The sequence below is a fragment of the Pelophylax lessonae genome, assembly GCF_965119305.1.
Source record: "Pelophylax lessonae genome assembly, chromosome: 4".
NCBI classification, from domain to species: domain Eukaryota; kingdom Metazoa; phylum Chordata; class Amphibia; order Anura; family Ranidae; genus Pelophylax; species Pelophylax lessonae.
This window is the reverse complement of record NC_138771.1, coordinates 355,652,446-355,675,374: the sequence shown is the minus strand read 5'-3', so window position 1 is coordinate 355,675,374 and position 22,929 is coordinate 355,652,446. Positions and strand designations below refer to the sequence as shown.

General features: G+C 45.5%; 1 protein-coding gene across 3 annotated transcripts in view; it reads right to left on the bottom strand.

Moving 5' to 3' along the window:
- The window catches only part of SEPTIN8 (septin 8), a 192,197-nt gene extending 180,202 nt beyond the window's left edge, over positions 1-11,995 (bottom strand). For all 3 annotated transcript variants that reach the window (XM_082254249.1, XM_082254250.1, XM_082254251.1), the window contains exon 1: positions 11,770-11,995. In XM_082254249.1, coding sequence (XP_082110375.1) covers positions 11,770-11,799 — 30 coding nt within the window. In that variant the 5' untranslated portion in view covers positions 11,800-11,995. The remainder of the gene's footprint in view (positions 1-11,769) is intronic.
- Between the last annotated feature and the right edge of the window lie 10,934 nt (positions 11,996-22,929).

The window sequence follows — 22,929 nt, the reverse complement described above, 5'->3', positions numbered from 1 at the left end:
TGGTCAAATTTTTACTAGTCACTGACCAGGCTCTCCTCTCCTTCACCTCCCCCCCCCCCCAAATTCATTTTTAGGGCTTGTTTACATTAGTGTTGCCTTCTGTAGGGCGATCTACGGGGAGTCATTTTTCAGAGGGCATTTTACAGGCAGCTGGGATGTGTTAAATCGCCTCCGCACCACCACCTTAACCCCTAAAAAGCATGCACCACCTTTGAAAAGCATCACAGCAGCCGCAAGTATACAAACTCAACCTGCTGCCTTTGATACTTAAAGGGGGCAGTTAAAATGCAGCTCAACCACTTGTTTTTTAGGGCCACCATTTGCAAGTGTAATTTAGGCCTTATAGCACCATGCCGGTGTTCCGTGAAAAAACCATACCCATATAAAATTCCATACCCTCGTCACTTCCGGTGCACCTACGTCATTGAACAGCAGAGGAGCTTACTAGTGCGCATGGCTCTGAGGGAATGGAATGTTTGCGGTAGTGTGTGTGACGTTACACCGCCTCAGCTGTTGTGGCGGTTACATTAAAACAGCTGGGCTGCAACATGAGTCATCTCCGCTCCTATCCCTGTCACTTCCCTGAACTCGGCTGCTAAATGTAAAAGCTACGGCGGGTCTACGAAAATTTAAATCACGGAGCCGAGATCTCCGTCATTTAGATTTCATACACCCGCCGCCGCTTTTATATTTACTAGCCCAGATCAGGGAAGTGACAGGAGTAGGAGCGGAGATGACTCATATTGCAGCCGAGCTGTTTTAATGTAACCGCCGCAACAGCTGATGCGGTGTAACGTTACACACACTACCGTGAAAATTCCATACCCTCCGAGCATGCGCACTTGTAAGCTCCTCAGCTGTTCAATGACGTATCCGGGGCTGTGAGCATGCGCACTGCTACGCTGCTCAGCTGTTCCATTACGTTTCTGACAGGAAGTGACGTGCGTATGGAATTTTTGGTTTTCTAACGTTACACCGGCTTATGTACTAAGCACATTTATAAAGTACATTGCTGTGCTTTATGTGGCTTGTACTTACCATATCACTCCTTTATTAGGATTCCCTTATGTTTAACATATAGGGCTAGAAGGTTGCTGGGACTTTAGAACCTCATGTGTAGCTTTGTGGCTTCCTGGTCTAATGCCATTTGCATGTGGAATCAGTCACCTAGATTTGGCAACAATGACTAAGTAGTTCACAGAAACTGTATCAATGTAAAATGTTAGGTTTGCACATTCATCATTTTGCACAGGGAAATCCCCAGGAGTGTTTCAATTTTATTATCTCTTCCTTTTTTCTTAGATACCACAATAGGAACTTTGTCCCAAGAGGTCCATCCCTAATACAAACCAAAGAACTTTTTCCCCGTACCCCAAAATTCTTTAGTGAATTTCACTAGCAGAAGCTTCCCCGATAGTCTCTTTATAGCTTAGGCCAGAACAAATGTTCCCAAAATCTAAGAGCCAGTAATACCACTAGGCCTGATGAATACAGTTCTGAACCCTTTGGGATACAGTTTTCTTAACCCCCATATGGCAGCAATTTATACATATCCCCCATCACAGCTGCCCCTATACACACACTTCTCTTCACCCTATATGACAGCAATATATTATACACTCATCCCCATCACAGCCACCCATATATACAGTTCTCACCCCATAGGACAGCAATATATACACTCATCCCCCAATACAGCCGCCCACCGCATTGTTGCGCAGATCACATGCGATGTCGGTGCAATGAAAATTCAGCCACAGTTTGTATGGCTGAACTCGCATCCTATTCACACGAAAATGGTGCAGGGTCTTTTTTTCCCCTGCACTTGAATCAGATTGCATGGGTGTTTACACCCAAGCGACCTAATTCCTGTCTGAATTCACAGTTCGCATTGCGATCTGTGAACAGATCTGGGGGCGCCATTAACTTCAAATTGACACCTGCAGCGGTTTGCAGAGGGCAACGTGAACTGCATTAGAATCGCGCCGGTTCCCACATTGCAGTAGTGTGAACCCAGGCTCAGGGTGTATGTAAAAAGATCTCCTCAACCCACCACCCAGCATTCCCCCTACACTCCCTCCTCTACCGCAGCCAGTGTCAGAATACCGTGTGCTTCTATGTATGGGGAGCATATGACTGCCTCTCATGTGATGTTGCTCGGGTCCAGCAGATAACTACTAATGATTTCACTATTCCGATGGAAGGACACTAGACAGACAAGTGTCAGTAGGACAAGAGGGTCCTTCCCATGATGATGACACAGTCATTTTTCTCTTAATAGAAAGCTCCAAAACAAATGATTTTTCACAGCTTCTATGATATCACCTATTTAAAACCTAAAGTAAAAACGCAAAATCGTTTCATTCTCTGCTTTATTAACAAGTGTCACACATAGCAGATCTGCTTTATCTGCTACAATCCAGTTGTACAACACCTGCAGCTTGAAAGTTTGGTCATACTGGGAAAAGGCTGTGGCTTGCGTGGTGTAACAGCTTAAAGTGGTTGTAAACCCTTCCATAAACCCAGTGAATGGCCTATCTTCAGGTGATATACAGAAATGAAACAAATCCTCCTAAATAAGTTGTACATGTTTATCTGCAGGCTTCGCTTCTCTACTCCCGTTCAAAATGCTGAAATACATACACTTGTCTGAGAGTTCCAAAAAAAGAGGGCGGGTAGCTGAAGTTACACTCTGCAGAGCTCAATGAGGAGAGCACTGAGAGCTGACTGGAGGGGGAAGGGAAGGCCCCCCCCTACACACAGCAACAAAGCTGAGGCTGTCAATCTCCTGGAGCCCCATCACCATTTTTCTCTTAGCGTCAGGAAAACTTTTCAGAAGTGATTCATGCAGATAGAGGAACAAAGCAGCAGATGGAAATTATACTTAGTGCTCTAGATAGAGACAAGTACACACTATAGAGGGATGTGCTTTGTTTCATGTCACCACTTTAAAGATATTAGACCTTGTTCACACAGCCAAAAACTTGTGTCCCCCATGCAGGGCCATGTTTTGCCAGCCCAGGAATGAACAGATGTGTGCCTCACCATGCAGACCCAAAGATGTCCATTAGGACACGCAGCTGCATGGACACATCGGTTACGTCCAAACGGGACAGCATGTCAGGGGTGTGATCTCTAGTAAAGATGGCTGTGCTGGAGAAGAGGAACAGTGGGAGAACCTCTGCTTCAAGACAAGAGACCGGGACCAGTGTTCAGCAGGGTACACCACGTGACTAATGTCGGGAGACATTTGCTGGTTCAAAAAAAAAAACGGCTGACGCTTGGCACATGTGTATGTCTGTCCGACAAAAGTCATCTGTTTGGCCAGCTTCTGTCAGACATGCATGCTGGAAAACCAATAGCAGAGAGCACTGACCAGAGTGGGGGGGGGAGGGGGGGGAACACTCTGGTCAGCAACAGCTCAGCGGGGGAGATTGCTATACTAACTACACATAGTTAGTATAGTGGCTCCGACCAGAGCGGAAAGATTTTTTTTTTTGTTCAACCAACTAATCGTGTGTACCCGGCTTTAGGACTCCTCACACTTGTCCCTGTGCTTGCCACTCCTCTGAAATCCAATATGGATCACTTTGCAGTGGCATTTGACAAGCAGTGAGGAGGCGATATGTTACCTCCACACTGACTGTTGTAACCCTCAAAATGCCAACCCACTGCAACTGTGTTGTGATGTTACCCAACCCCATTTTCTAGAATATATTCTGTGGCCACGAAGCAAAGCATCATGGCTGCCGCATTAGAGCAGCCCTGTGCAGTTGCATTACTGTGCTAAGGTGGGTGGCCCTGGGGGTAGTAAAACCATGGCTCAACTGCCTGCTTTCACAGTTGCCAATGTGAACAAGCCCCTAGGGATGCACCGATCCGACTTTTTTGGACCCGATACCGATATCTGGTGTTGTGAAATCGCCGATACCGATCCGGAGCTACACACAAAGCAAGCGGCTGCAGTACAGAGCAAAGCCGCTGCTTCATGTGTACGGCTCCTCCATTCACAGGCGGAGTGCATCTGATATCACTCCGCCTGTGAGCCGGTGTTCCGTGAGAATTACCTACCCGTGAGAAAAACCTACCCTCGTCACTTCCGGTGCACGTGTAGCGCGGCGGTTACATTAAATCAGCTGTGCTGCAATATGAGTCATCTCCGCTCCTGTCCCTGTCACTTCCCTGATCTCGGCTAGTAAATATAAAAGCGGCGGTGGGTGTATGAAAAGATAAATCACGGAGCCTAGAACCGCTTTTATATTTACTAGCCCAGATCAGGGTAGTGACAGGGATAGGAGCGGAGATGGCTCGTATTGCAGCACAGCTCTTTTAATGTAACCGCCGTGTGGGTAGGTTTTTTTCACGGACACCGTGATCGTTTCATACTAGTGCGCATGCGCACTAGTCAGCTCCTCAGCTGTTCCATTAGGTATCCGGGGCTGTGAGCATGCACACTGCTGCGCTGCTCAGCTGCTCCTGGCAGGAAGTGACGAGGGTAGGTTTTTCTCACGGGGTAGGTAATTCTCACGGAACACCGGGACTATACAGGAAGTAGCGGCTCCCATCCCATACTATTACTGCACCTAGTAAGGGATGGCTGAGCAGTTACCAAGCAAAAACCAGATCGGCCAGTGGATCGGTCAATGTTACCGATCCCCCGATCCATCTAAAAATGGCCATATCGGCGCCGATATCCGATCCGAATACCGGATCGGTGCATCCCTACAAGCCCCTAAAGGATTTTTTTGGGGTGGGTTAGGCAGAGTGAAATTTTGCTTTAAAGTGTGTCAGTCTTGTACAAGTCCACAATCCAATTACCTTTTAAAGCAAGTTTTCATACTAAACAGTTCAGGGTTTATGTGCTGATTCTTTCTATAAAAAAAAAAAAAAAAAAAAAAAAACTGTAATAAATGCATTACAAACATTGAAAAACCTGGCAGAAACATTAAGAACAAACCTTCACAGCCAAATAAAACATGAAATTTTCCTAAAAAGAGATCTTTTACTAAACAGATTATGTGAATCCCATCTAATTAGGACACCCCCTCTTCCAATTTAATGGAATTCCTTTACATACAGCGTTTTAATTGCTGTTGTGGGAAGCATGCGGAAATTGAATATTTTAGTAGAGGAGCAAATAAATTGAATTATCTAAAGTGTCCAAAATCTTTTTTTTTTTTTTTTTAACCACTTTAAGACCGGAAGATTTGACCCCCTTCCTGATCAGGCCCACCTTTTGGTGGCATTTGATCACCTGTGCGATTTTTAATTTTTGCGCTATAAACAAAAAAGCGCGACAATTTTGAAAAAAAAAAAAAAAACAATTTTTCGCATTCTGCTATATAACATTCCCAAAAAAATTAAAAAAAAAAAAATCAAAATTTTTAACATTTTAGGCTAATTTGTTTTCTGCTACATATTTTTGGTGAAAAAAAAAAAAAAAAAAAAAAAAAAAAAAAAATCGCAATAAGCGTATTATCAGCAAGAATAAGTCCTTACATTTAAAGAGCACCTGTCATTTCAGATACATTATGGCAGCGCCCATTAGGCATCCACTCACCTGCTGCCGCCACATTCCTCACGTTGTTGTGTCACTGTCGCATCACCAGAAGCCCCATTAAAGAGAATAGGACTGTCGGTGAGTCAACAGCGAGTCAAAGGAGGAGCTGCTGCAGGACAGAGATGACAGTTGCTCTTTAAAAAAAAAAAAATAGGATTTAAATCGAGTTGATTTAAATCAAGCCTTTTTAATAGTCATTTAAATCATATCCCCCTGATCTTTCATGAAACGGTTTCTCACTTTTTTTTTCTTCCTTCCAACATCCTCTGTGTGCTCCCACACCATTCCTTTTCTTCTTCACTTCCATTTGGAACGAGAAGTGCATGTCAGTCATGTGGTCATGGTCATACGCCATGCTCTATCACATTCATGAATACAAGAGCTGCATTAGCCACTTGCTGAAGTGATACCATGGTCTGTCTTGGAGTCTGCAACTGGATTTTAAGACTGCACACATTCACGGGTCAATTTAGACAGAAGCCAATTACCCTTACCAGCATGTCTGTGGAAAAGGGAGACTATGCAGACTCCAAGCAGACAATGCCCCAGCCTACAGCTGCCAGGCATAAGTATTAACCACTAAGCCACTGGGCTGACCCCCCCATAATCTTCATTTTTATTTGCTTCTACTTCCTATATGCCAGATTTGTAAAATAGAATACTAGAGGTTTTTTACTTTAGCAAAGAATGTGTTCATTTGTCATGCCACCCTACCAGCACAGAGGAGATGGCAAATATAGATAGCAGGAGAAGAAAAGGTTTCTACTTTTATTGGAATTCCAGCCCCTGGAGTACCTTGTGTAACACACTACACTTTATACAAGAACTTCTATGAACAAAGCCCACACTGGAAGACACAAAAGGCAAGAGCCAGAGGTGCTCTCAAACAGCTGGCAGGCACAAGTGCCATCACAGGGCAGGAAGGTCACTGTCACATGCAAATCACCATTTACCCCTTACATGGCTGTACAAGACACATTCTACTTCTAGCTGCAAATTAGACTTTACACCGTATATTCTGAAGATCAGTAATAGTTTTTGCTATTGCAACAGCACATTTAAGAGTAACCTGGTGAGAAGACCAGCAACATGGCATTGCTCTAGGACTTAAGGGTCACCAAGTCTCAGGAGGCCGAACACATTTAAGGGTCATCAATTCAGGAGCCTCCATATCATGATATTGCTATAGACCATCTAAGAGTTACCAGGTCAGGAGACCCATTTCATGGCATTGCTATTGCAATTAAGAGTCCCCAAGTCAGGAGACCTATATCACGACATTGCTATTGCACAAGCACATTTAACAGTAAACAAGCCAGGAGACCTAAATCATGGCATTGCTATTGCAAGAACACATTTAAGGGTCACCAAGTCAGGAGACCGACAGTATCTCACAAAAGTGAGTACACCCTCACATTTTTGTAAATATTTTATTATATATTTTCATGTGACAACACTGAAGAAATTATATTTTGCTAAAATGTAAAGTAGTGAGTGTACAGCTTGTATAACATTGTAAATTTGCGATCCCCTCGAAAGGCACAGTGGTGTAGTGGTTAGCACTTTCACCTAGCAGCAAGAGGGTCGCTGGTTCGAATCCCAACCATGACACTACCTGCCTGGAGTTTGCATGTTCTCCCTGTGCCCGCGTGGGTTTCCTCCCACACTCCAAAGACATGCTGGTAGGTTAATTGGATCCTGTATAAAAAAAAATTGGCCCTACTGTGTATGTATGTGAGTTAGGGACCTTAGATTGTAAGCTCCTTGAGGGCAGGGACTGATGTGAATGTACAATGTATATGTAAAGCGCTGCGTAAATTGACAGCGCTATATAAGTACCTGAAATAAAATAAATAAATAAATAAATAACACCACACAGCCATAAATGTCTAAACCTCTGGCAACAAAAGTGAGTACACCCCAAGGTTAAAATATCCAAATTGGGCCCAAAGTGTCAATATTTTGTGTGGCCACCATCATTTTCCAGCACTGCCTTAACTTTCTTGGGCATGGAGTTCACAAGAGCTTCACGGGTTGCCACTGGAGTGCTCTTCCACTTCATGACGACATCACAGAGCTGGTGGATGTTAGAGACCTTGCGCTCCCCCACCTTCCATTTGAAGATGCCCCATAGATGCTCAATAGGGGTTAGGTCTGGAGATATGCTTGGCCAGTCCATCACCTTTACCACAAGCTTCTATAGCAAGGCAGCGGTCGTCTTGGAGGTGTTTGGGGTCATTATGTTGGAATACTGCCCTACGGCCCAGTCTCTGAAGGGAGGGGATCATGCTCTGCTTCAGTATGTCACAGTACATGTTGGCATTCATGGTTCCCTCAATGAACTGTAGCTCCCCAGTACCAGCAACACTCATGCAGCCCCAGATCATGACACTCCCACCACCATGCCTGACTGTAGGCCAGACACACTTGTCTTTGTACTCCTCACCTGGTTGCTGTCACACACTCTTCACGCCATCTGAACCAAATAAGTTTATCTTGGTCTCGTCAGACCACAGGACATGGTTCCAGTAATCCATGCTCTTATGCCCCATACACACGTGCAGATTACCTGAAGACTTTTGTCTGCAGACTTACCAAAACCATATAATATGAGGTCAAACCTAAACACTTTCAATTTGTATGCAATCCGGCAGGCCCTTGCACTACATAGAAAAGGTAAGTCTGCAGACAAAAGTCTTCAGATAATCTGCACGTGTGTACAGGGCATTAGTCTGCTTGTCTTCAGCAAGCTGTTTGCGAGCTTTCTTGTGCATCATCTTTAGAAGAGGCTTCCTTCTGTGATGACAGCCATGCAGAACAATTTGATGCAATGTGTGGTGTATGGTCTGAACACTGACAGGCTGACCCCCCCCCCCCCCTTCAACCTCTGCAGCAATGCTGGCAGCACTCATATGTCTATTTCCCAAAGACAACTTCTGGATATGACGCTGAGCACATGCACTTAACTTCTTTGGTCAACCATGGCGAGGCCTGTTCTGAGTTGAACCTGTCCTGTTAAACCGCTGTATGGTCTTGGCCACCGTGCTGCAGCTCAGTTTCAGGGTCTTGGCAATCTTCTTATAGCCTAGGCCATCTTTATGTAGAGCAACAATTCTTTTTTTTCAGATCCTCAGAGTTCTTTGCCATGAGGTGCCATGTTGAACTTCCAGTCACCAGTATGAGAGAGCGAGAGCGATAACACAAAATTCAACACACCTGCTCCCCATTCACAGCCGAGACCTTGTAACACTAATGAGTCATATTGACACTAGGGAAGGAAAATAGCTAATTTGGCTAAAATAATGGTTCCCACGCAAAATATCGACACTTTGGTCCCAATTTGGACATTTTCACATAGGGGTGTACTCACTTTTGTTGCCAGCGGTTTAGACATTAATGGCTGTGTGTAGAGTTATTTTGAGGGGACAGTAAATTTACACTGTTATACAAGCTTTACACTCACTACTTTACACTGTGTCAAAGTGTAATTTCTTCAGTGTTATCACATGAAAAGGTATAATAAAATATTTACCAAAATGTGAGGGGTGTACTCACTATTGTGAGACTGTATATCATGACATGGAATTGCAATAGCACATTTAAGGGTCACCAAGTCAAGAGCCCTATATCTTGTAACAGCATTGCAACAGCACATCGAAGGGTCATGAAGTCAAGAGACCTACATCATAATATAATAGAGATAAAGCATATGTAAAGGCCCGTACACACTTGACGGAAATCGGACAAAATATCCTCGATTTTTCTCTCTCTTGCTCAGCGTTCATAATCGTTTTTAGTTGACAGTGTATAAATGTTCACGAAATTTCTCATCTGATTTTTTTTTTTGGGGACATTTGTTTCTAGACTTCGGGGTGGTCAGCAACTTCAGATCATGCGCGGTCTTTCGTATCCGACTATTCGTAGATGTACTGCATACACATTAAACGAAAATTGGTAGTTCGGGGACGGACGATAAAAATTTGGGGGTTTGTCCCTCCATTTTTTTCCTTGAAAATGTCGGCATCGGCTGCTGAATGTTGCGTACACACTAGCCGAAAATCGTACGATTTTACCTCGGATGGGAATTTTCGGCAGATTTTCTACTATTGTGTACCCGACTTTAGGCTCCATGTACACGGGACGTTGTTAAAAGTCCCTTTGAATGCTGGAATTTTTAGGACGTTTGAAACGTCCGTTCGGTCGCGTTTGTACCCGCGTTTAGCGGCGTTTGCGTTTAGAACCGTTCCTAGAGGTCAAAAAAATTATTCCCATTTAAAATGGAAAAACACGAACGCTAAACGCGGGTCATCGCGTTCGGACGCGTTTGTGCGTTTGAAACGCCGGGAAACACGCGTTCGAACGCAAATAATTGCGTTCTAAAAAAAGTCCCTGAACGCAACTGCCTGCAAATGACTGTAAACGACCTGGTGTACATGGACAGATAAGATAAAATGTAGGTGGGTTCAGGGGCTTCTGAAAAAACGCCCAACTGCTCCTAAACTGCCATTTCCAGCATCCCGTGTACATGGAGCCTTAGAGTCACCAGGTTAGAGACCCTATATAATGACATGCCATTGCTATAGTACATTGAAGTGTAAAAGTCTGGAGACCCATATAATGACATTGGAATTGCAATAACAAAATGAAGGGTCACCAAGTCAGGGGCCCTATATTGCGACATGGCAATAGCACACTGAAGTGTCATGAAGTCAGGGACCCTATATCATGACATGGCAATAGCACACAGATGTGTAAAAAAAGTCAGGGGCCCTATATCGTGACATCGCAATAGCACACTGAAGTGTCATGAGTCAGGGGACCTATATCGTGACATGACAATAGCACATTGAAGTGTCATGAGTCAGGGGACCTATATCGTGACATGGCAATAGCACATTGAAGTGTCATGAGTCAGGGGACCTATATGGTGACATGGCAATAGCACATGAAGTGTCATGAGTGAGGGGACCTATATCGTGACATGGCAATAGCACATTGAAGTGTCATGAGTCAGGGGACCTATATCGTGACATGGCAATAGCACATTGAAGTGTCATAAAGTCAGGGGCCCTATATCGTCACATGGCAATAGCACACAATAAAGTGTCATGAAGTCAGGGGCCCTATATCCGGACATGGCAATAGCACACACTTAGGTGTCAAGCAGTCAGGGGCCCTATATCCTGACATGGCAACAGCACACACTGAAGTGTCAAGAAGTCAGGGGCCCTAAATCCTGATATGGCAAGAGCAAACTGAAGAATCATAAAAGTCAGAGTCCCTATATTGTGACATGGCAATAACACACTGAAGCATCATGAAGTCCGGGGCCCTATATTGGGACATGGCAATAGCACACTGAAATGTCATGTAGACAGGGGCCCTATATCGTGGCATAGCAAAAGCACACACTGAAGTGTCATGAAGTCAGGGGCCCTAAATCCTGATATGGCAAGAGCACACTGAAGGGTCATAAAGCTAAAGGGCCATATATTGTGACATGGCAATAACACCGAACTGTAAAAAAGTCAGGGACCCTACTATATCGTGATATGGCAATAGCACACTGAAGTGTCATGAAGTTAGGCGCCCTATATTGTGACATGGCAATAGCACACTGAAGTGTCATGAAGTCAAGGGGGGGGGGGCTATATTGTGACATAGCAATAGCGCACTGAAGTATTGTGAAGTTGGGGTGGGGGGGCCCTATTTTGTGACATGGCAAAAGGACATTGAAGTGTCATGAAGTCAGGGGCCCTATATTGTGACATGACAACAGCACACTGAAATGTTATGAAGTCAGGGGCCCTATATCGTGACATGAAAACAGCAAACACTGAAGTGTCATGAAGCCAGGGGCCCTATATCGTGACATGAAAACAGCAAACACTGAAGTGTCATGAAGCCAGGGGCCCTATATCGTGACATGCTTTTAGCATGAAGTGAGAGGCCCTATACCATAGATAGGAGTGGGTTTGAAGTTGGTATCAGTGACAGTAGTGGTTGGTAGTTGCAGAGATGTATAAAGTGGTGATCCCTCTATAGCAGAGCTCAGAGTTGGGTGTAGGATGGTAGAGAGAAGTTGTAGTATGATGAAAAGTTTGCCATGTGTGCCGGGTATCTCCGGAGTGTCCATACACATCCCCAGATAGAACAGAGAGAGAGTATAGCCGGCCCCTCTCCCCCCCATATCCCCCATCAGCACTCACACTGCTCCGCTCCACATCAGTCGCTGCCATGGTGTCTCGGCAAGGCTCAGTCCCCGGCACTGTGTCCCTGGCTGTGTTCTTGTGAATTGATGCAATCCCAGCTCATAGATCTCAATGGGATCCAATATGGCCACTGGACTTCCTGGAAACTCCCATCTGCATCAGTGAGTCCTATCACCTCCCACCCAGGTCCAGACTAGGCGTACCGTACACCCGGCTCCGTACCGCTTCCCAGCACACACTGCACAGCCCGCTCCCGCCACACCGCCACCACACACACCGGGCAGGCACCGCTCACACTGCCCCGATTCTACGGCCCGGCCCCGCCCTCCCGCTGCGGAGCATGCTGGGAACTGTAGTCCGGAGCACCGCTACAAAGGTGATGCTGTCATTGCACTCCGTACATAGCACATAAAGCGGGTCGCACAGCCGAGGTATGAAAACAAAACACTGATAATAATGGCGCTACAGAACCGACACGACGCCGCTCTTTAATATCGCTGTTTGTATTCAAATTGTACACAGCCCCGGGCCTCTGCTGCCTTCTACTGGACGGCTGAGGGTATTACAACTATCACAATTCTACAGCTCAACCTGATTCACCTAATAAATACTAAAGTGCTATTAACTGTTCAGCCCTGGAAGGTTTTACCCCCCTTAATGATCAGGCCTTTTTTTTTTTTTGCGATATAGCGCTGCGTTACTTTAACTACTTAAGGACCAAGCCTATTTATTTTTATTTTTTTTTCAAATTTGTTTATTGTAGCAAAGTTTCTCATATATAACATATTCAATTGGTATTGTAAGCGGTCTTGTCAAAATAAGACGATAAAACAACTTTACGATCAATAAAACAAAAGATTACAAAAGCATGCTGAAGCAGGTGAAGTAAGCATGCTGCTGGGTTACCTTTAAGGCCTCATGCACACAGGACACTTTTACAGCTGCTTTTTTTGGCGTCAGACATGTTTTTTCTGCAGCCAGTAAACTCCCCAGCATATTATCCTATGTGTGCATGCACACATAGGCTGTTATCAGTAGTTTTTGGCAGGGGCGATTTCTGGCTGTGAAAGCCCCCCAGAACTAGTGGGTTTTAAGAGGCGTTTTTCAGCTGTAAAAACGCTCAAACTCTGATAAAAGCTTAAAAAATGTGGCTATTTGGCGTTCATCAACGTTTTTGAGTCATAAGCTTATGTGGTATTATAGTTTTGTTAAAAAAAAAAGTTATAAAATGCTACAGCTGAAAAACGCTACTGTAAAAAAACTGAAAAAATTCTACAGCTACAGCTTTCTACTGACGTTTTGATAACGCCCAGTGTGCATGAGGCCTGACTTAAACAGGTGTCCAGTGTGCAGGAGGCCTTACATCGACAGACGTCCAGTGTGAATGAGGCCTTACATCTACAGACGTCCAGTGTGCAGGAGGCCTTACATCGACAGACGTCCAGTGTGCATGAGGCCTTACATCGACAGACCTCCAGTGTGCATGAGGCCTTACATCAACAGACCTCCAGTGTGCATGAGGCCTTACATCGACAGACGTCCAGTGTGCAGGAGGCCTAACATCGACAGACGTCCAGTGTGCATGAGGCCTTACATCGACAGACGTCCAGTGTGCATGAGGCCTTACATCGACAGACCTCCAGTGTGCATGAGGCCTTACATCGACAGACCTCCAGTGTGCATGAGGCCTTACATCGACAGACGTCCAGTGTGCAGGAGGCCTTACATCGACAGACGTCCAGTGTGCATGAGGCCTTACATCGACAGACCTCCAGTGTGAATGAGGCCTTACATCGACAGACGTCCAGTGTGCATGAGGCCTTACATCGACAGACGTCCAGTGTGCATGAGGCCTTACATCGACAGACCTCCAGTGTGCATGAGGCCTTACATCGACAGACCTCCAGTGTGCATGAGGCCTTACATCGACAGACGTCCAGTGTGAATGAGGCCTTACATCGACAGACGTCCAGTGTGCATGAGGCCTTACATCGACAGACCTCCAGTGTGCATGAGGCCTTACATCGACAGACCTCCAGTGTGCATGAGGCCTTACATCGACAGACCTCCAGTGTGCATGAGGCCTTACATCGACAGACGTCCAGTGTGAATGAGGCCTTACATCGACAGACGTCCAGTGTGCATGAGGCCTTACATCGACAGACGTCCAGTGTGCATGAGGCCTTACATCGACAGACCTCCAGTGTGCATGAGGCCTTACATCGACAGACGTCCAGTGTGAATGAGGCCTTACTTAAACAGGTGTCCAGTGTGCATGAGGCCTTACATCGACAGACGTCCAGTGTGAATGAGGCCTTACATCGACAGACGTCCAGTGTGCAGGAGGCCTTACATCGACAGACGTCCAGTGTGCATGAGGCCTTACATCGATAGACGTCCAGTGTGCATGAGGCCTTACATCGACAGACCTCCAGTGTGCATGAGGCCTTACATCAACAGACCTCCAGTGTGCATGAGGCCTTACATCGACAGACGTCCAGTGTGCAGGAGGCCTAACATCGACAGACGTCCAGTGTGCATGAGGCCTTACATCGACAGACGTCCAGTGTGCATGAGGCCTTACATCGACAGACCTCCAGTGTGCATGAGGCCTTACATCGACAGACCTCCAGTGTGCATGAGGCCTTACATCGACAGACGTCCAGTGTGCAGGAGGCCTTACATCGACAGACGTCCAGTGTGCATGAGGCCTTACATCGACAGACCTCCAGTGTGAATGAGGCCTTACATCGACAGACGTCCAGTGTGCATGAGGCCTTACATCGACAGACGTCCAGTGTGCATGAGGCCTTACATCGACAGACCTCCAGTGTGCATGAGGCCTTACATCGACAGACCTCCAGTGTGCATGAGGCCTTACATCGACAGACGTCCAGTGTGAATGAGGCCTTACATCGACAGACGTCCAGTGTGCATGAGGCCTTACATCGACAGACCTCCAGTGTGCATGAGGCCTTACATCGACAGACCTCCAGTGTGCATGAGGCCTTACATCGACAGACCTCCAGTGTGCATGAGGCCTTACATCGACAGACGTCCAGTGTGAATGAGGCCTTACATCGACAGACGTCCAGTGTGCATGAGGCCTTACATCGACAGACGTCCAGTGTGCATGAGGCCTTACATCGACAGACCTCCAGTGTGCATGAGGCCTTACATCGACAGACGTCCAGTGTGAATGAGGCCTTACTTAAACAGGTGTCCAGTGTGCATGAGGCCTTACATCGACAGACGTCCAGTGTGAATGAGGCCTTACATCGACAGACGTCCAGTGTGCAGGAGGCCTTACATCGACAGACGTCCAGTGTGCATGAGGCCTTACATCGATAGACGTCCAGTGTGCATGAGGCCTTACATCGACAGACCTCCAGTGTGCATGAGGCCTTACATCAACAGACCTCCAGTGTGCATGAGGCCTTACATCGACAGACGTCCAGTGTGCAGGAGGCCTAACATCGACAGACGTCCAGTGTGCATGAGGCCTTACATCGACAGACGTCCAGTGTGCATGAGGCCTTACATCGACAGACCTCCAGTGTGCATGAGGCCTTACATCGACAGACCTCCAGTGTGCATGAGGCCTTACATCGACAGACGTCCAGTGTGCAGGAGGCCTTACATCGACAGACGTCCAGTGTGCATGAGGCCTTACATCGATAGACGTCCAGTGTGCATGAGGCCTTACATCGACAGACGTCCAGTGTGCATGAGGCCTTACATCGACAGACCTCCAGTGTGCATGAGGCCTTACATCGACAGACGTCCAGTGTGAATGAGGCCTTACTTAAACAGGTGTCCAGTGTGCATGAGGCCTTACATCGACAGACGTCCAGTGTGAATGAGGCCTTACATCGACAGACGTCCAGTGTGCAGGAGGCCTTACATCGACAGACGTCCAGTGTGCATGAGGCCTTACATCGATAGACGTCCAGTGTGCATGAGGCCTTACATCGACAGACGTCCAGTGTGCATGAGGCCTTACATCGACAGACCTCCAGTGTGCATGAGGCCTTACATCGACAGACGTCCAGTGTGAATGAGGCCTTACATCCAGGGCCGCTGATAGGGCAGTACAACCGGCCCTGTTGTACCGGGCCCGGCCATCAGCTACACAGTGGGGGCCCGGCCCCGGCCACATTAAAGTTCGTTACTGCATATTTAAAAAAAATAGCTTTCTAAACTCTCCCACTTCTACTTGCCTATGGGGTGGTGTTATATAATTTTCCTGGGCCCCATCAGGTCTACAAAGGGGCCCAGGAGGTGAGCGCAGTGGAGGGACTATTTCTTTATTTTCGGGCGCAAGTACATCATGCCGCCCCACTATTCAAATAGTCCCGGCCGGCGGAGTGATACTACTGTTCTCCGTTCGGCTCCCGGGTTCTGTCCTGAGGAGATATGAAGCAGTTGAGAGGCTGTCAGCGAACAGCAGAAGGAGAGTGCAGCAGCAATGGACACAGTGAGTGGAGAATTAGAGGATAGAATCCTCACTGTGTCCTATTATACCACAGCACAGCAGGTTATCATTAGCAGCACAAAAAGCAGGGGCTCTATCCTGTCTCTGTGTCACACGGCTGTTGGGTGCTGACTTTGTCAACTCATGGCTGTTAGATGTACTGAGTTTTACAGACTGTAACACAGCACAGCCATAACAAAGTTAGCATCCAACAGCCATGTGACACTGAGCCATGATAGAGCCCCTGCTTATTGTGCTGCCTGTGTGATGATCATAGGACACAGTGAGATGCTACTTTACAATTCAGTTGGGGGAGCAGTAAACATGTGCAGCAGAGCTGCATTTTTACTGCCCCCCAAACCAATCCCCTACATACCAATATGTCACTGGATTGGAAGGGTGATATCTTGGTCATTACTACAGCAATGAACAAGATATCATTTTTTTTTTTTTTGCCTCAGTGATTCTGAACACAGTAAAAGTAACCCTAGTGGCTAAGAAGCCAATGGATTACTTTTACAGGCAGTGGCATCCCTGCCTTTACCACCTTTGGGATGCAAACAGTAGCATCCAGTTCCTGAGACACAGTGAGAGGGGCGGATGTCGTTCCTCCCACTGTATGGCATGAAGCGACAAGGATTTTATCACTTCCAGTTTCGGTCTCGTAGCCATTACCAGTTTGAACAAGCATCTGATCAAACTGATCTTGGTTTGATCAGATGCTTTGGACAGATATGGGGTCTAAAAGACTCCAGATCTCTCCATAAAGAGTACCTGTCGTGGCTCATGCTATCACAAGGGATGTTCATCCCTTGTGATAGCAAAAAAGAAAAAAAAATGTAAAGATACAGTGTACGATTTTTTTCTTTGTAATAAAATTAATAAAAATACAATTTTAAATAAATTTAAACTGCCCCCACTACTTAATGTCTATGCGCAATTGTGAACGCACACGTTGGCTCCGCAAGCATTTATATAAACGGTAACAAACCTGCATTTTGTTTCGAGTCGTGATCAGGGGGCGGGGCAATGGGTGGTGTCAAGGGTTTGGTTGAGGGGGGCCCCATCAGGTGGGCTGTATGGGGCCCCATGATTTCTAACAGCGGCCCTGCTTACATCGACAGACGTCCAGTGTGCATGAGGCCTTACATCGACAGACGTCCAGTGTGCATGAGGCCTTACATCGACAGACCTCCAGTGTGCATGAGGCCTTACATCGACAGACGTCCAGTGTGAATGAGGCCTTACTTAAACAGGTGTCCAGTGTGCATGAGGCCTTACATCGACAGACGTCCAGTGTGCATGAGGCCTTAAGAGAAGGGGAACTCTTCGTGCAGTTGAGACAAAGCTTGATGGGGCAAGAACTAATGTAGGTATACCTGCTTTGTATGTTCCCCTAAATGAAAATAGCATTTAACCCTTGCAGTACAGGGAGCCCCACTACAAGGATTACACTGGCAGAAGCCCTCTGAAAGACCTGTGGTGGATCACCTTCTCTCTTAACCCCTAAAAGCCTCACTCATTATGTTGCCTTCTCACCACCTGTTTTAACCCCTAAAAAAAGCCCACACTACCACACTGCAACCGCATGCATTGTATAGAGTTGCAGCCATGGCCCCAATTGCTTTAAAAAGTTGCACGTGGAGTTTGGTACTATCCCCCCCCCCCCCCAAATGTGACAGGGGGTAATTTTTGCATGTGTATTCCTCTGTACAGCTGCCTTTACAGCTTTATTTTTTCTTTTTTTTCATTTAGTACAGTGGTCTCCAAACTGCAGCCCAGGGGGCCAGTTGCGCCCCTTTGCTTGCTGCTGTCTGGCCCTTGGGTCACTATTTCATCCACTGATACCAATAATGGGGCATTATTTTCTCCAATGACACCAATGATGGGGCACAATTTCTCCCATTGACACCTGCAGTTTGGCCCACTAACACCAGTGAAGGGGCACAATTCCTTCCAATGACCCAATGACACCAACAAATAGGCCCGATGATGAGACACAATTCCTCCCAATGACACTAACAGTTTGGCCCACTGACACCAATGTTGGGACACAATTCCTCCCAATGACACCAACAATTTGACCCAGTTATCAATGATGGGGTGCAATTCTTTTCAATGACACCAACAATTTGGCCCAATGACAACAGTATTTCACAAAAGTGAGTACACCCCTCACATTTTTGTAAATATTTTTATTATATCTTTTCATGGGACAACACTGAAGAATTGACATTTTGCTACAATGTAAAGTAGTGAGTGTACAGCTTGTATAACAGTTTAAATTTGCTGTCCCCTGAAAATGACTCAACGCATAGCCATTATTGTCTAAACCGCTGGCAACAAAAGTGAGTACACCGCCAAGTGACAAAGTCCCAATTGGCACAAAATATGGTATAATTGCTGGGCTTGGTACTAAGAAATAAAAATATAAAAATAACAAGTTGTACTAAAGAAGAAGCTAGCACAATATTATGAAATGAACAATAAAAGACAGTATCAGAATGGTGCAGCGCTAAATAAAAATTGACCAAAGTCCACATCCAGAGATAAGAGTCCCAGTGGAAAGGAATATGGGGATCTTCTCTCTAAGGCCTCTTGCACACGATACTCCTTTTTGGGCATCTTGCGGCTTAAAAATGCTCAGTACAGCTTTTTGAGCTAAAATACAGCCCATTAATTGTAATGTGCCTATGCACACAGGCGCTTAAACAAGCGCTGTGTATTCTTCAGTAAGAACAAAATAGAAAAATCTGCATTTTTGGTCAGTAATTTAAGCCTCAATACTCGCGAATACACGCGAATACTCTCAAATACTCGCAAATACATACAAGAAAAAAGGTCTGGAAAAAAGTAGATGCTCAAACAGGAGTATTGTGTGCAAGAGGCCAAAAGGAGATGCTCAAACAGGAGTATCGTGTGCAAGAGGCCTAAATGTGATAACCACCACCGGCACCCAACCACACAGCCTCTTACCAGATAATATAGACCCTCACTACAAAGGTCTATACAAGTGGTGTATTAAAAAAGAATAGCGCAACCATGCAAAAGAAATGACTATTAAATATGGAGACAATCCATAAATAAAAATGGGGGTTTAGTCCCACCATATGGCCATATCGTGCTCAAGCCCACCACTGCGTCAAAGTACCCCATTATCAGTGGGTCCTACACTATCCATAGAAAAGGGGTGAATCCAGCCTCTCCAACCCTTGGAGACAACACTCCTTGCTGGGATGGATGTGCTAATGCACTACAAAGGACTCCTCCTGTATCTACTTGATGGTGTACTCTGATAGAGTACAGGTGTGTGTGGGGGGTGGGATGCTCAACCACAGAAGTCTGGTCAGACTGAATACATAATAAACAAGCAAAAAATTGGGGGAGCAAACCCTGAACATGTATATCTAAAGCCGGTGCAGCTATGGACCAAGCAACATGTATATTATACAAGTGGTGTATTATACATCAGGCACAGATGGTAGAAAGTTCCTCAAATTGTCCACTATCGATCAAGAAAAGACATGAGGTCCTCTTTATGTCAAATAGATGTTAAGATGCCATAAACTAGAACCCCTCTCCCCGAATGCCTGCCCTGCTCTCCACTACTTCCGCTCTGCCCCAGAAACGACCCGGCCTGGGCGGAGACCCCCTGCATGTGTCACTTCCGTTACGGCCTGTAAGTCAGGAGGGGAGAGTGGAGGAGAGCAGAGGAGCAGCTGCTATATTACTCCCAGCAGCTGCTCCTCTGCTCTCCTCCACTCTCCCCTCCTGACTTACAGGCCGCATAGTGAGTAACACATGCAGGCGGTCTCTGCCCAGGCCGGGTCATTTCCAGGGCAGAGCAGAAGTAGCGGAGAGCAGGGCAGGCAAGTGACAAGAAAGGGGTGAAAAAAATCGGGGAGTAAGAAGGGATTAAAGGGTCAGGGATGGAAGGGGGGGGGGGGTTGCAGGGGAGATGGAAGCTGCTCTAGTCAGGGGGTATTGGTTTAGTCTGCTGCGAACTGGTACTTATGCCAGTAACAATTTTTCCAAAATTTTTCTTACTGTGTATTAGAGAAGAGGTTATGTCCTCCGATCTCCGGAGCCATACTTTTAGGTCTTTTAGCCTCTGTACATTAGCGCTAGTAAAGTATTGGGGGGCACAGGGGATAGAGAAAGTAGGTAGAAAAATAGATCTTTACATTGCTTACGCTCTCTTTAAAAACTGAGTGCTGACCTGTTTGCAAACCACATGGCATGGAGGGTACATTTTAATGCTGTATAGACTATTTGTTGTCCTATCAACAGGCATTGGAGAAGGATCCTAACTTGGACCCTGGATTGGCAAACCTGGAACACTCGTATTCATAAGGGTATTATGAATGTTGCACTGGTAGAGGCAAGCTTTATGGTTTATTCTAGGTGATATTTAGAACCAGAACGCCTCTCCAAAATGTTTCCAGGTACTTCACCCTCATGCTTTTGGGGTGGTGGACAGGTGGGAAAACCCCTTCATATCTGGTGGACATGCCCTAAGGTTAGATGGTTCTGGGGAACGTGTCCACTCTTTCATATATCCCGTCACAATGGTTAATATTGTTAGGGAATAGGGATGCTCGGATTGCGCTGTTAAGCATGCCAGTAGATAACATCCTGAGACATACACAGATCCTAATTCTCTATATATTTATGGCCTCCAAGATACCCATTGCAACGGCTTGGAGGAGCCCTGTAGTCGACTTGGTCCCGTTGAAGAGCAAGTTGACTTGGATTATGCTTAATGAAAAAGTAGTGAGTGTCCTGCAGGATAAACAAATACTTTTTGATAAGGTATTGGAAGCCCTGACTTACTGATTTACAAGTACTGGATGTTTGGTGGCAATTGGATATGTGGTCGGTGGGGAACTTACGAATGGACAGGATTCTTTCCTTTTCTCTTTCATTACTCATTTCTCCTCTCCATTTTTCTCCTCTCTTCTCCTCTTCCTCTTTTCTCCTCCTTCCTTTCTTCTCTTTTTCTCCTTCCTTCTTATTTACCAAAAATGCTGCAAATTGTATGGCCTTATGACTACACCTTTTTGTTGGATGATTGCCTTCACTTAAAGTATATCTGTTCCGGTTCTAACAATATGTTTTCCAAATAACATTTTTCTGTTGGAAAGAAAAACAATTAAAACGATTGAAACAGAAAAATAGATATTTTTTATTGTATATATATTTTTGGGAATGTTATCTTTGCTATTTTGGTGTTGCAATAATATTACTCTATTTTGGTTGCATTTGTTTTTATGGTTGTCAAGGAATAAAATATACACACTTCTAAAATGACACTATTGTTAGAATTGTCACACATTTGTTAACGTTTCTTGTATATGTAGAAGCTGCAGCAACTCCTCCACTATTGTATCCAGGTCCTGAGAGCTCACTTTTTCTGTTTATTCCTGTTTACCCTTAACCCAGACATTGTAAATCCCCTATTCATGGGAAAATGGGACTCAATTTCTCTCTCTCTCTTTAACTCCGGCCACTGTGCTGCTACTGCGGCACAGTGGCTCATTATTGTCCAGCGACATAGACCTACGTCGCTGGACTCCTCCCCCTGTAGGCGGCACTCGCGCGCCGCCGGAGGCGCGCTCCCGCTGTTTTCATTTACAGCGGGAGTCGGGCCAGGGGAGGAGCGGCGGCGATCGCCGCCGCTCTTCCCCGATCGTTGGGGAATCTAGTTTGGAGATCCGCCCGCCTGTGTAAACAGAGCGGGCGGATCTCCTCAGTGACAGGGAGTGACAGATCGGAGTGTTCAGCATAGCTGAACATCCGATCTGTCCTTGTGTCACTCAGTCACCTCCCCCCCCCCACACGTTAGTAAGCACCAGGCATACAGTAACCCCTCCCTCTCCAATAAAATTAACCCCTTCCCTGCCAGTGTCATTTTTACAGTAACAGTGCATATATATAGCACTGATTACTGCAGTAATGTCACTGGTACCCCCAAAAGTGTCAAAAATGTCAGTCAAGGGACTGATCTGTCCGCCGCAATGTCGCAGTCCCGCAAAAAAAATCGCAGATCGCCGCCAAAAAAAAAAAACACCAAAAATGACAGAAATCTTTCCCTTAGTTAGTAAACGCAATAACTTTTGCGCAAACCAATCAAAATATGCTTATTGTGATTTTTTTACCAAACATAGGTAGCAGAAAACAAATTGGCCAAAAATTTTAAAAAAATTTGATTTTTACATATTTTTTGGGAGGAATTTCATATAAAAAAATGTTAAAAATATTGTTATTTTTTCAAAATAAACGCTCTTTTTTTGTTTATAGCGTAAAAAGTAAAAATCGCACAGGTGATCAAATACCACTAAAAGAAAGCTCTATTTGTGGTAAAAAAAGGACGTAAATTTCGTTTGGGTACGGCATCACACGACCGCGCAATTGTCAGTTAAAGTCGCACAGCGCCGAATCGCAAAAAGTGGCCTGGACGTAAGACAGCAAAATCCTCCAATGGTAAAGTGGCTAATATTAGGCAGCTGTGAAGAAATGCTGTAAATAAAAATGCTTTCAAAATATATATCTTAATTGTCCAATTAAAAATCTAAGAAAAAAGCAATAATGGCAGCTCCTCCGATCTGTTTGAAACCAAAAAAAAAATTAAAAAGTTCACATGGGAAGGATAACATATATCTCTATTTTTAACCTGAATTGTT